The 13,530-nt window shown below is 41.9% G+C and overlaps 1 protein-coding gene and 1 non-coding gene across 6 annotated transcripts in view; one reads left to right on the top strand and one right to left on the bottom strand.

The window, feature by feature from the left end:
- The window catches only part of ATP6V0A1 (ATPase H+ transporting V0 subunit a1), a 61,074-nt gene extending 48,158 nt beyond the window's left edge, over nt 1–12,916 (bottom strand). For all 5 annotated transcript variants that reach the window (XM_045986530.1, XM_045986531.1, XM_045986533.1 and 2 more), the window contains exons 1-2: nt 12,813–12,916; nt 10,415–10,578 (exon numbers count right to left, since the gene is read on the bottom strand). In XM_045986530.1, coding sequence (XP_045842486.1) covers nt 10,415–10,531 — 117 coding nt within the window. In that variant the 5' untranslated portion in view covers nt 10,532–10,578; nt 12,813–12,916. The remainder of the gene's footprint in view (nt 1–10,414; nt 10,579–12,812) is intronic.
- Nucleotides 1,230–1,339, top strand: LOC123930339. Its single transcript, XR_006816055.1, has one exon. It is a non-coding gene; the product is annotated as a U6 spliceosomal RNA (small nuclear RNA).
- Nucleotides 12,917–13,530: the final 614 nt, after the last annotated feature.

The raw sequence follows: 13,530 nt of genomic DNA, 5'->3' as shown, positions 1-13,530 counted from the left end.
TAAATAAACAAAAATCTTTAAAAAAAATCAAAATCAAGGGGCACCTGGGTGGCTCAGTTGCTTAAGCATCCAACTGATGGTTTCAGCTCAGCTCATGATCTCAGCATCATGAGATGGAGTCCCATCTGTCTCCTGCTCAGTGGGGAGTCTGCTTGAAGATTCTCTCCCTCTGCCCCTTCCCCCACTAGCATAAACACACACTCTCTCTCCCAAATAAATAAATAAGTCTCTAAAAAAAGAAAAAGAACTCAGTATAAAAATACAACCTAGGGTGGCCTGGGTGGCACACTCAGTTGAGTGGCCAACTCTTGGTTTCAGTTCAGGTCACGATCTCAAGGATCATGAGATCGAGTCCCATATGGGCCTCTGCACTACTTAAAAGGACTCTCTCTCCTAGGGCACGGGGGTGGCTCAGTCGGTGGAGTGTCCAACTCTTGATTTCGGCTCAGGTTGTGATCTCAGGGTTGTGGCATCAAGCCCTACAATGGGCTCCACACTCAGTGCAGTCTGCTTGGGATTCTTTCTCTCCCTCTGCCACTTTCCCCCACACATACTCTCTCACTCTCTCTCTTTCTAAAATAAATAAATAAAATCATTTTTTAAAAAAGGCTTTCTCTCCCTCTCCCTCTGCCCCTACCCCCCTGGCTCTACACACAAACTCTCTCTCTCTAAATAGATTAATTAAAAAAAAAAAAATACAGGGGCACCTGGCTGGCTCAGTGGGTTAAAGCCTCTGCCTTCGGCTCAGGTCATGATCCCAGGGTTCTGGGATCGAGCCCCACATAGGGCTCTCTGCTCAGCAGGGAGCCTGCTTCCTCCTTTCTCTCTGCCTACTTGTGATCTCCGTCTGTCAAATAAATAAATAAAATCTTTAAAAAAAAAAAATACAACCTAAAGGACATGTTTGGAAATTCTAAAATAGTACTGAGTAATTCATGGCTCAAAGAAGAAATCATGAGGCGCCTGGGTGACTCAGTCAGTTAAGTATCTGCTTTCTGCTCAGGTCATGATCCCAGGGTCCTGGGATGGAGCTCGCATTGGGCTCCCTGTTCAGTGGGGAGCCTGCTTCTCCCTCTCCTAGTTCCCCTGCTTGTGTTCTCTTTCTCTCTGCCAAATAAATAAATAAATAAAATCTTAAAAAATTAATAAATAAAAAGACAAAATAAACAAAATTTTGTTAAAAGTCATAAATAAATATAAGAATCTAAAAAGGCAACTATAGTGCTTGCTTTGGCAGCACGTATGCCAAAAAAAAAAAAAAAAAATTGGAATTATACAGAGATTAGCACAGCCCCTGCACAAGGATGGCATGCAAAATCCTGAAGTGTTCTGTACAACAAAAAAATAAATAGGCAATTATAGATGGATGATACTAAAATGAGTGTTAGGCTAATAATTCCTCAGACAGTTTAGATTAAAACAATTTTCTAGAAAATATAGCTTATCAAAACTGACAAGAGGGGCACCTGGGTGGCTCAGTGGTTTAAAGCCTCTGCCTTCGGCTCAGGTCATGGTCCCAGGGTTCTGGGATCGAGCCCCGCATCGGGCTCTCTGCTCCGCGGACAGCCTGCTTCCTCCTCTCTCTCTGCCTGCCTCTCTGCCTACTTGTGATCTCTCTCTGTCAAATAAATAAATAAAATCTTTAAAAAAAAAAAAACTGACAAGAAAGAAAAAAACAGAACAAGCCTATAATCAGTAAAGAAATTTCAATGGTTAAAATATATCCATCTAAAAATATCAGGCCTAAATCCATCAAAATCCTAGAGGAGAACACAGGCAGCAACCTCTGTGACCTCGGCTGCAGCAACTTCTTGCTAGACATGTCTCTCCACAGGCAAAAGAAATGAAGGGAAAAATGAACTACTGGGACTTCATCAAGATAAAAAATCTTTCACACAAATAAATCAGTCAAAGAAAGACAATTATCCTATGATCTCACTACTATGTGGAATTTAAGAAACAAAACAGAGGGTCATATGGGAAGAAAGGAAAAAAATAAAACAAGACGAAACCAGAGAGGCAGACAAACCGCAAGAGACTCTTAATCATAGGAAATAAACTGGGTGTTGCTGAGGGGTAGTAGGTGGATGGATGGGGTAACTGGATATATGTATATTAGGGAAGGCATGTGATTTAATGAATACTGGCTATTATCTAAGGCTGATGAATCACAGACCTGTAGCTCTGAAACTAATAATATGTTAATTTTAAAAAAGCAAGAAAGAAAAAAATTAAAATCAAAATTAAAATATCAGGACTTAGAGGCACCTGGCTGGCTCAGCGGATAGAATGTGTGACTCCTGATCTCAGGGTTCATGAGTTCAAGCTCCCCGTTGGGTGTAGAGCTTACTTAAAAAAAAATAATATAATGAAGAAATAAGAACATCAGGCCTGGAAGGTTTAAAAAGAGTTTCCACTAATCTTTTAAAAACTAGATTAAGCCCAAATCTTTGAAAAATTCTTACAAAGAGGAAAAATGAAGGAACACTCCTCAACTAGTAAATAGGACTGGCCAGTATAAACTTGATACCAGATAAGAACAGTTTGAGAAAGGACAATACAAGCCATATCACTTACCGATACAGTAAATCCTTATTCGCGGTTTTAAGTTACCTGCAGTCATCTTAGTCTGTGCAAGTGATCCTCCTTCTGACATACACTTGGAAAGTCAACAGTAGTCCTACACTTCGTCACAACGCCTACATCATTCACCTCACCGAGTCTCCTCACCTAAGCATTTTATTCTCACATCCTCGCAAAAAGGGTGAATACTGTACAATAAGATATTTTGAGAGGGACCAAATGCACATAACTTTCATTACAGTATATGATATAATTGTTCTATTTTATTATTATTGTGCTGGTATCTTACTGTGCCTAATTTATAAACTAAACTTTACCATAGGTATATATGTATAGCAAGAAACAATATACGTACAGGGTTTAGTACTATCTCAAGTTTCATGCACCCATGGTGGGACTTCGAATGTGTCCCCCATGGATAAGGAGGGGGATTACTGTAGAAGCAAAAAAAAAAATCCTCATACAACATCAGGAAACTGACCCTCCAAATTCTTTTGAAATACACCTCATGACCAACTTGAGTTTATCCAGGTTTGCAAGGATGATTTTACATCAAAAACAAAAAATCAGGGCGCCTGGGTGGCTCAGTTGGTTAAGCGACAGCCTTTGGCTCACGTCATGATCCTGGAGTCCCAGGATCAAGTCCCGCATCCCTGCTCAGCAGGGAGTCTGCTTCTCCCACTGACCTCTCTCCTCTCATGCTCTCTCTCTCTCTCAAATAAATAAATAAAATCCTTAAAAACAAAACAAAACAAAAAAATCTATACAAACGGCCAATAAGCATATGAAAAGATACTCCATATAATTGGCCATGAGGGAAATGCAAACCAAAACCACTATGAGATACAACTTCATAGCCATTAGGACGGCTATAGTAAAATCTTTAATTTTTTTCAGATTTTATTTATTTATTTGAGAGAGAAAGTGAACAAGTACAAGGTGGGGGGTGGGTACCAGAGGGAGAGGAAGAGGGAGAAGCAGACTCCCCACTGAGCAGGGACCCTGACAAAGGGCTCAATCCCAGGACCCAGAGATCATGACCTGAGCCAAAGGCGGACGCTTAACTGACTGAACCACCCAGGCACCCCTATTATAAAATTTTTCAAATGGAAAATAACAAGTGTTGGTGAGGATGGGAAGAAGTTGGAACCCCCGTACACTGCTGGTGGGAATGTAAAGGGCTGTGGCTGTTGTGAAAAGCAGTTTGGAGGTTCCTCAAAAAGTTAAACACAGAATTACCATATGACCCAGTAATTCCACCCGTAGGTATACAATCAAAAGAAATAAGAACTCAAACAAATTTTTGTACACAAATGCTTGCAGCAGCATTACTGACAAGACTCAAAAACTGGAAACAACCCAAATAAGTCCATCAACTGATGAATGAATAAATATATAGTGGAATATCATACAGCCATAAGAAGGAATGAAGTCCTAATACAAGCTACTAGGTCGATGAACCCGGAAAACAATATGCTAAGTGAAAGAATGAAGACACAGAAGGCAACATATCCTATGATTCCAGTTATGTTCAGAATAGGGAAAGCCCTAGAGACAGAGATAGATTAAGTAGTTGGCCAGGGCATGAAGACGGACTGCTAATGGGTACAGGGCTTCTTTTGAGGGTAATGAAATGTTCTGGAATTAGACAGTGATGATGGTTGCACAACCCTGTGAATACACTAAAACCCAATGAATTGTACACTGTGAAATGGTGACTTTTGGGGCTTATCTCAATTATAACGAACATAGGCAGTAGAGTCAGACAGTAGAGGGGTACAGATGTGTGTATCCTGGGTAGCTATTTTCATCTACGTCATAGGTTCCTAGTGTGGAAAATGCAAATGGTGGGTTCCACTCTTCAAAAGTAGATTCTATTTCTCCGGTGCTGCGAGGAATGCCCACAATAATAATGTAAAATGCTCAACATGCATCGATCAAAAAAATGCAAACTATCCTTGTGATTTTAAGTGTTAGACAGTAGGGATTGAACAGTGTAGGGATTGAACAGTGTAGGGATTGAACAGTAGAGAAGTATGTCAAAGCGAAGAGTGGATGAGGGGACAGATGAGTCACAGAAGATTTTGAATGGGCTGAGTGAAAAAAATGTCTTATTCAATTGTCTCTCTAAAACCCAGAGTGGTATCTTTTGTAGAGAAGATAGATAACAACTCTATAGCTCTCTCTTATATCCAAAACCGGAATTCACTTTATTTTTTATTTTTTTAAGATTTTATTTATTTATTTGAGAGAGAATGAGTGAGAGAGAGCATGAGAGAGGAGAAGGTCAGAGGAAGAAGCAGACTCCCCAAGGAGCTGGGAGCCTGATGCAGGACTGGAAGTCTGGGATCATGACCAGAGCCCAAGGCAGTCGCTCAACCAACTGAGTCACCCAGGCACCCAAAACCGGAATTCATTTTAATATGTTGCACATTTTCACAAGAAAAATAGATACAAAAAACAAAGTACAGATACAAGCTGCAACATGGATAAACCTTGAAAACATGCCAGATGAAAGAAGCCAGTCACAAAAGACTACATAGTATATGATTCCATTGACATGAAAAGTTCAGAATAAGCAAATCCATAGAAACAGAAAGTAGATTAGTGGCTTTCAGGGGATGGAAGGGGGAGGGGGTATGGGGAGGAAATGGGCAGTGACTGTTAATCGGTTCAAGGTTTCTTGTCAGGGTAATAAAAATTCTAAAACTGTGGTGATGGGGGTTGTATAACTGTGAATATACTAAATATCATTGAATTATATATTTCAAATCAACAAATTATATGGTATGTGAATTATAGCTCAGTAATTCTGTTAAAAAAAGACCACAGGAAATAATCTGGATATGTAATTTACCGAATTAATAGATTAAAGGAAAAAACATGGGCGACTGGGTGCCTCAGTCAGTTGGGCGTCAGCCTTTGGCTTAGATCACAATCCCAGGGTCCTGGGATTGAGTCCCACATTGGGCATCCTGCTCAGTGGAGAGCCTGCTTCTCCCTCTTCCTCTGCCTACCTCTCTGCCTACTTGTGCTCTCTCTTTATCAAATAAATAATATCTTTAAAAAAAATGTCATGTGACATAGCCCTATTTCCTTATTAACAAAAATCCCAATTTTGTTAAAAGCAGTTACTGGTCGGTTGAAAAAAAAAAACCACTTTCCCCAGACTCCCTTGCAGCTAGACTGTGCCATAATTCTGGTCAACAAAAATTAGGAAAGTCTCCTGAGGATTTCTGAGGGGTTTTTTTTCTCTTAATATAAGTACTTGTTGGGGTGCCTGGGTGGCTCAGTGGGTTAAAGCCTCTGCCTTCAGCTCAGGTCATGATCCCAGAGTCCGGGATCGAGCCCCGTGTTGGGCTCTCTGCTTGGCGGCGAGCCTGCTTCCCTTCTCTCTCTCTGCCTGCCTCTCTGCCTACTTGTGATCTCTGTCTGTCAAATGAATAAATAAAATCTTTAAAAAAAAAAAAAAATATATATATATATATATAAGTACTTGTTCTTCCCTGCACTTACTTCTTCTTGCCCAGAATATGAATGATTTAATACCTGGAACTGTGGTGGTCATCTACAAGGACAAAAGCCAAATGCTCAAAGATGGCAAAAAGGAGATACAGAAAGGGGCGCCTGGGTGGCTCGGTGGGTTAAAGCCTCTGCCTTCGGCTCAGGTCATGATCTCAGGGTCCTGGGATCAAGCCCCGCATTGGGCTCTCCACTCAGCAGGGAGCCTGCTTCCCCCTCTCTCTCTCTGCCTGCCTCTCTGCCTACTTGTGATCTGTCTGTCAAATAAAATAAAAAATAAAATCTTGAAAAAATTTAAAAAAAAAAAGAGATACAGAGGGCACCGGGGGACCTCAGTTGGTTAAGCTTCTGCCTTCAGCTCAGGTCATGATCTCAGGGTCCTGGGATCAAGTCCTACATCGGCCGGGCGGGGGGGGGGGTGGGGGAGGTTGGGGGGGACGGGGGGGGGGACGGACGGCGGGGGGGGGGGTCCCTGCTCAGCAGGGAATCTGCTTCTCCTTCTCCCTCTGTGTTTTCTCTTGTTCTCACTCTGTCTCTCAAATAAATAGAATTTTTTAAAAAATGGGTGGTTTGCATTTCCCACCCTGCTTAAAAAGAAAGAGAGAGAGAGATAAAAATGATTTTAGGACACTGATGATAGTGTGAAGCTGGGCTTCCTGTTACATGAGAAAAGTACACCCCTCTCACTTGGGTTTTCAGTTACATACAGCTGAACACAATCCTAACCAGTATTAGTTTGCCGTTACTCTTCTTCAACATGTTAGTAAAGTCTTAATGTATACAGCAACGTAAGGGGAAAAAAAAAGAATACGGATTTGAAAGGAAGAAACAGCCTACACTCCAATGGTGCAGTAGAAAAGATTATATCAAAGTAGGAAAATGTTAACAACTGGCGAATCTACATCAGAGTATTCAGCCTTGAAATTTTTCGAAATAAATATTTACGGCAAAAAATACTGATGAGCAAAGCAGTGAATTCTGTGACAACATGTACCATGAACAAAGGGAAAAAACAAGCCAAGTTATCAGTAAAGGATTAGAAAAAGATTAGCTTCCAGAATACATGAAGAACTTGTACATATTCTACAAGTCAGTAAGTAAGACAAGCAACCCCAGAAAAAAACAAGCAGATGATAGGGACTACACATTCATGGGAAATGAAACCCATTATGTCCAATAAACATAAAAAGATACCCAGTGTACTAATCCAGAAAATGCAAATTAAAACAAAAAATAATGCATTTCACACCCACCGTGGTGGCAAATTCCTTTAAGCTTGAGCACAGACGTACTGACCCAACTGTGAAGTGACAGGAACTCTCAACCAGCAACAGAAGTTAGAACAGGTTCGACACTGTCAAGAAGCCTTTGACAACACCTGACAGTTAGAGGCTCAGCACACTCAGCCATGCCCGTCTTAGTTATAATCCCCGGAGCAGCAGCAAGTCTGTTACTTTACGCAGTAACACCAGAACATCACTTGCCTCGTTCATCCTCACTCTCTCACGAGTGTTCAGTGAAGTTTTCCAGAGGCTCATGGTACACACCACAGCCAGATGACTGCCGAAGCAGACACGAGAATCCAGCTGTCTTCTATTAATTCGGACATTAAAGAGATTTCCAAAAGCTTAAAAGCAATGCCATTCTTCTATTTTTTTCCCTCTGTTTTGGAAAATACTTATTTTTCACAAAATGCTATTTATGATAACACATAGCAGGTTTCTTATTATGATTTTTTAATAAATAAGTATGTTAAGCATATCTCAGACAATAAATATTGATAGCTATAACTCACATAAAAGCTCTTTGGGGTCCTCAATCATGTTTTCAGGGTGGAAAGAGGCTCTTAGACCAAAAAGTTTGAGAATGACTACCCTGGAAAAGCTATCACATATGTATACCAGGAGACATACAAGAATCTTCCTGCAACACTAAGAGCAAAGAACTGTCCATCAGAAGGAAAAATGATAGACTGTGTATAAAATAACTAGACAGTCATTTAAAGAAATGAACTAGGGTGCCTAGCGTCTGCCTTCCACTCAGGTCATGATCCTGGGGTCCTAGGTTCGAGTCCCACCTCAGGTTCCATGTTCTGCGAGAAGCCTGCTTCTCCCGCTTCCTCTGCTTCTCTCTCTCTCATGAATAAATAAAATCTTTTTAAAAATTAAAAATAAATGAACTAGCACTACCTGTATCACATGGCCAACTCTCACAAATAATGAATTTAAAAAGCACAGGGCTGAAAGATATATACAATATACCATACATATAGTTTCAAAACATCTATAATCATATTAAAATGTATGATTATTTAGTGATACACATATACACAGAAAAAGTAAAAAACAAAAACACATGGGAATGATAAAAGCAAAAACTGGGGCACCTGGCTGGCTTAGCGGGTAGAGCATGCTACTCTTGTTCTCAGGGTCATGAGTTCAAGCCCCATACTGGGCATAGAGCTTACTTAAAAAAAAAAAAGAAAAAGGAAAAATCTTCACAGAGGTTACCTCTGCAGAGGTGGGGAAAGAAATAGCATGGGGGAAAAGATACACAGGAGCCTTCAATTATATGTGGAGGCTTTCAAGTACATATAACAATTACATATGTACTTGAAACAAAGGTATTCATTATATTATTCCCTATAATTTTTTGCATGATTGTAATACATCATAAGCAAAGATTAAGAATGCTGAATAGATACAAAGGTGTTAGGAAGGGGAAGACACCATCGGACCAAATGAAGGACTGCAAATTAAAGGTGACTTCGGTTTGACTTAGGTCTCAACTCTAGAAAATTGGAAGAATACCGCTGCAATAGCTCAAATTTAGCAAGTCAGGATGAAGAAACAGTTTGGGAAAAGGTAAGGTGGTGGGATTTAGACATGCTACCAGGAGCAGTAAAGATGTAAAGAGAGTTGTACATTTAAAGATAGTGTTTGGGAGCTGTCAGGGCCAGAGATACAGATTTGGGACTCACTGAATAAGGATGGAAGATTTGAGAATAGATGAGATGATCAAAAAGGGTAATAAAGGAAAATGAGAGTATGAAGCTGCTTATGAGAGAGAGCAAAGGATAAAGCTTGGGGAACAGACACAGAGGCCCATGGCAGAGAAGATAAAAGAGAGGCTAGGGGAAGATGGCAGTGAGTCCTCAGAAAGGTCAGTGAAGGAATCAGAGTCAGACAGGAGAACATTCGAAGAAAGAAGGTATGAAAAAGTTCAAAGAGAATGACGAATGTGCTAGGTCACTGGATTACATTCGTATAATTTCAGTGTGCCAATTTCAGGAAGCCAATATTGATTGATCCCAACACCTTCTAACCACTCTTCTTTCACTCATTCATTCCAACAAAAGCTGACTGAGTATCTTGTATGTAGACACTAATGATACAATGATTATCTCTGTCTTCATGGTTCTACGATCACAGTAGAAGAGAAAAACTAATCAATTACTAACACTGATGAATGTAAAATCACAACTATAATGAATGCTATCAATGGGAGTACATGGAGCTTTGAGACTGCGTAATTAGGGAGCTGTTAGCTCCTCCCTCCTTTCGGCAGGGTATACTGTGCTTTCCTGAACAGAATGTAAACCCAAGAGGACATACTTTTTTTTAAAAGATTTTATTTTTTTATTTAACAGACAGAGATCACAAGTAGGAAGAGAGGCAGACAAAAAGAGAGGGGGAAGCAGGCTCCCTGTGATGTGGGGCTTGATCCCAGGACCCTAGGATCATGACCTGAGCCAAAGGCAGAGGCTTAACCCACTGAGGCACCCAGGCACCCCGAGGGCATACTTTTTTATACTCTTATACTGTTGATTTTCTTTTGATATCTTCTCCAACTGCTCAGCATAATGCTTCAAAATAATGGGTATTTAGTATATCCTTACTTACACATCTGTAATGGGATGCATCAGATTTTGTAAAAAAAAAAAAGAGTCCTATTGTACAGAAGAGCTGTGACTTTTTTTTTTTTTAAATAACCTGCTATGGGTGTTAAAGAGGCCAAAAGAAAAGTATAAGCCTTGAAAAGGTTAGCTTGGTGTCCTCTACCTGTATCTCAACCAATTACCTTGAGACTGCTTAGGATGATTCTCAAAGAGGGAGCTAGTAAAATCATGGAATGACTGGCACAAAATATTCTCACCTCTAGAGAGACAATTTGAAATGTACATTCTACCAATAGTAACCCAGTTCTATGTTATTTTTGCAAATAAAAAGCAAAACATTCATTATAAGGCGATTGGCTCTGACAAAAACAGAGTTGAGCGGTATTCAAGAGGCACCCCACAGCTACTTACATCACGAAACTGAACCTTTCCCAGTTCTCCTAATTCACTGACGCAACAATAAGCAGCTTCTGACTGTAGAAAAAGCTGGGCCAGCGTCATCTCCTCGCTCCGGAAAAGCTCCCCCATGGTGGCGGAAAGCACCAGTCAACAGAGTACCTGAATTTCTCTCCAACCTACAGCAAAAAGAGAAAACTGCATTACTAAAAGGAGCAAAACCCACAACAGTAAGGCTCTTTTGTTTTGCATTTCATATCTTCCACCCCATGCAGACAGATCTTTAACATCCTGCTTCAAAGGATGGAAAGGAGAAATTGCAAAAGGCTATTACTAAATCCTCTCCCACAGAATACCTAACAAAAAGCCACTTCCTTCAGTCAACATCAGGATCAAATGACAAAATTTGGGGGCGTCCCAATATATAAGAGTGTATCCAGGTTAAAAACAGGAACTGGGATTCCCAAACAGCTCTTTAAATACCCTGGACAGGGTATTATGAGGCAGAGATGTTCACGCTGCCTGACTTTTTTTTGGCTTGTGTCAGGAAACACATGGAAGAGACCTAGATTATTCTGTCATAAAGGATATCTCTGTTGAGACTAGTTTTCTACTCTCTACTGCCCATCTCTCTCTTTTTTTTTTCTTTAAAAATTTTATTTATTTATTTGACAGAGAGAAAGATCACAAGTAGGCAGAGAGGCAGGGAGAGAGAGAGGGGGAAGCAGGCTCCCTGCTGAGCAGAGAGCTTGATGCTGGGCTGGATCCCAGGAACCATGACCTGAGCTGAAGGTAGAGGCTTAACCCACTGAGCCACCCAGGAGCCCCTCTACTGCCCATTTCTAATTGTTGGAGTCCCAGCATTGCCCTAGAGCTATGGGTACCTTAAAGGGTTTAACCTTCCAACTCCTCAGGAAACACCACTTTCTTCCTAAGGAATCTAAAGACATCAGCATTATCTGGAAAAAAAAAAAAAAAAAAAAAAGGCGGGGGGGGGGGAGGGGGGGACACCTGGCTGGTTCAGCCAGCACAGCATGTGACTCTTGATCTCAGGATCAGGAGATTATGAAGCCCCATGTAGGGTGTGGAGTTTACTTTAAGAAAAAAAAAAAAAAAAAGCTGCCTTGCATATTAAGCTAAATTTCCAGTCTAGCATGACAGGAATACGTTGATAATGACAAAGCAGTTTTATCAAACCACAGAGAATAAACCTGCCACTTCCATAGCTTTCAATTTCTTATCCCCACCTTCAAGATTAATTACATTCCTCCATCTGTTAAAGCTTCTCTTGCATGAGCCAATAAAGGTTTCCTTTCAGGGCTGTCTTATCCTTGCCCAGTATGAAAGACAATGGCGCTATCAGTGGTCCTGAAACTGCAATTATTTATTCTCAATCAGCTATTGTAAGGCACAGACTGTGTTCTATCTAAACTCAGCAAACCCTACAATATTTTTAGTATCATGAGGGCATCCATAAGGATAGGTGAAACTGGCATCAAAGGAAGAGTTACTGTTCTGCAAGGCTGGAAGACATTTTGAAAAATCTGAATGACAAAACCTTTGTGCGTTTGTTCAAGGCAGCAAAACAAAACACTCAGATATAAGCAAAGATTTCTCAAGAGATTATGTAGACTGTCTTTAAAATTGTCTATACCTGAATCACCCAAAACAGCTGTTATCAACCCTCCCACATCCTCCCCCAAACAAGAATAGAGTCCACAACCTCTAAAGCGGTGAAATTATGCCTGATCAGCATAGTTCAGGGGCTGCCAATAATGACAGCCTCCAGAGTTGCCTCCCTCCTTCTGTTCTTTAATGATTACAAGTCTCCCTAGAACATCTCTATCCCACTGGAGCCAAACAGAAAACTAAACAGGCTAAAGCGATTCGGGGATGTCTTCTCACAAAACAAAATATGAATAAACAGCAATTCTGCACAAGATCTGTATAAATAAAGCGCCCAGCGCCCAGCCTCACTATTGTCATCCAGCCCTAGCCTCCTACGAGGTAGTCAAGTTCACCTGCTTCATTTCCTGTCTACCCAGTGAGAAAGCAGGAATTCTCTGAGCCCAGGCACACCTACCTCCCCAAGTGGCGATTAAAAGGCGGGGAGGGATCATCAAATTGGGAGCCCCTTTAAAAAGCCCCCCCAAATTCTTCTGCCTACCCAATAACCTTCTGTTCCTCCGCCTACGCCTTAAATGGGGGAAGGGTCGAGGGCCTCCAAAGAGGAGTGAACCTCCGATTCCTATGCCCCAGGGTGGGGGTGCCCGAAGAGGGGTGAACCCCCACTTCCTCTCAAAGCCTTAAGATCTCTGCTAATTCCTTTGACAAGCGAGGAGACTAATTAGAATTTCCCATGCCCTTCCGAGGCCTCTCCGGGCCCCGCCATTCCTACATCCCCCCAGCTCACCTTCAGCCCCGGGCCGGGCCGCAGCTAAAGAAGCCGCCCCAGACCGAGCCCGCAGCCTCAGCGGCTCGGGACAGCAGCGCTCGACGTGCGTGCGTCCGCAAGGCCCTGCCCCCGCGCAGCCGCCGGCTCCGCCCCCAGGATGACCTCATTGTAGTCAGCCAATGGCGGCAGGCCTGGGTCGGCTGCCGCACTGCAGACTCGCTGGGGCGCGGGCAAGACCCTGAATGCTGACGCCATCTTGTTCCCGAGGCTGCAACTCTCGTCCCGCAGGACGGGGTGGCTGTGGGGGCTGCTGGTGCGGGTGCTCGAGGACCTCCACTCATATGCCCTTCAGAATCTCTTCTCCCTGACACTTACCCTCGAGGCTGGGCTGTCTGCTTGCTTTCTTTTCATATCCAAAAGATTAATTCACAACTTTTTTCCTTGAGGAAAGCCACATCAAGGAAGGGGAGACATTATGAAATGACCTGAAAGCTAGAGGAGAGCTTATTAAAAGCGCTTACAGTCCAGTCTTCTCTATATTACACACGGACGCTTTTTCCTTATTTTACAGAGGAGAACATTTAAGCCTCCGAGTGAGCAAGGCCTTTCTGAGATCATAGTAGAACCTTAAACAGGGGCTCGTTCACTTAAGTATGGAAAAGCCCTTTTTAGGAACGTGCTTAGCTAAGTCCCTTTGGCAAGGGTTCAGTGTCTATTTTTCTCCAATTAGTGGGGA

The sequence above is a fragment of the Meles meles genome, chromosome 18 (genome assembly GCF_922984935.1).
Source record: "Meles meles chromosome 18, mMelMel3.1 paternal haplotype, whole genome shotgun sequence".
Lineage (NCBI taxonomy): Eukaryota > Metazoa > Chordata > Mammalia > Carnivora > Mustelidae > Meles > Meles meles.
Note: the sequence above shows the minus strand (reverse complement) of the source record. Positions and strands in the feature narration are given on the sequence as shown.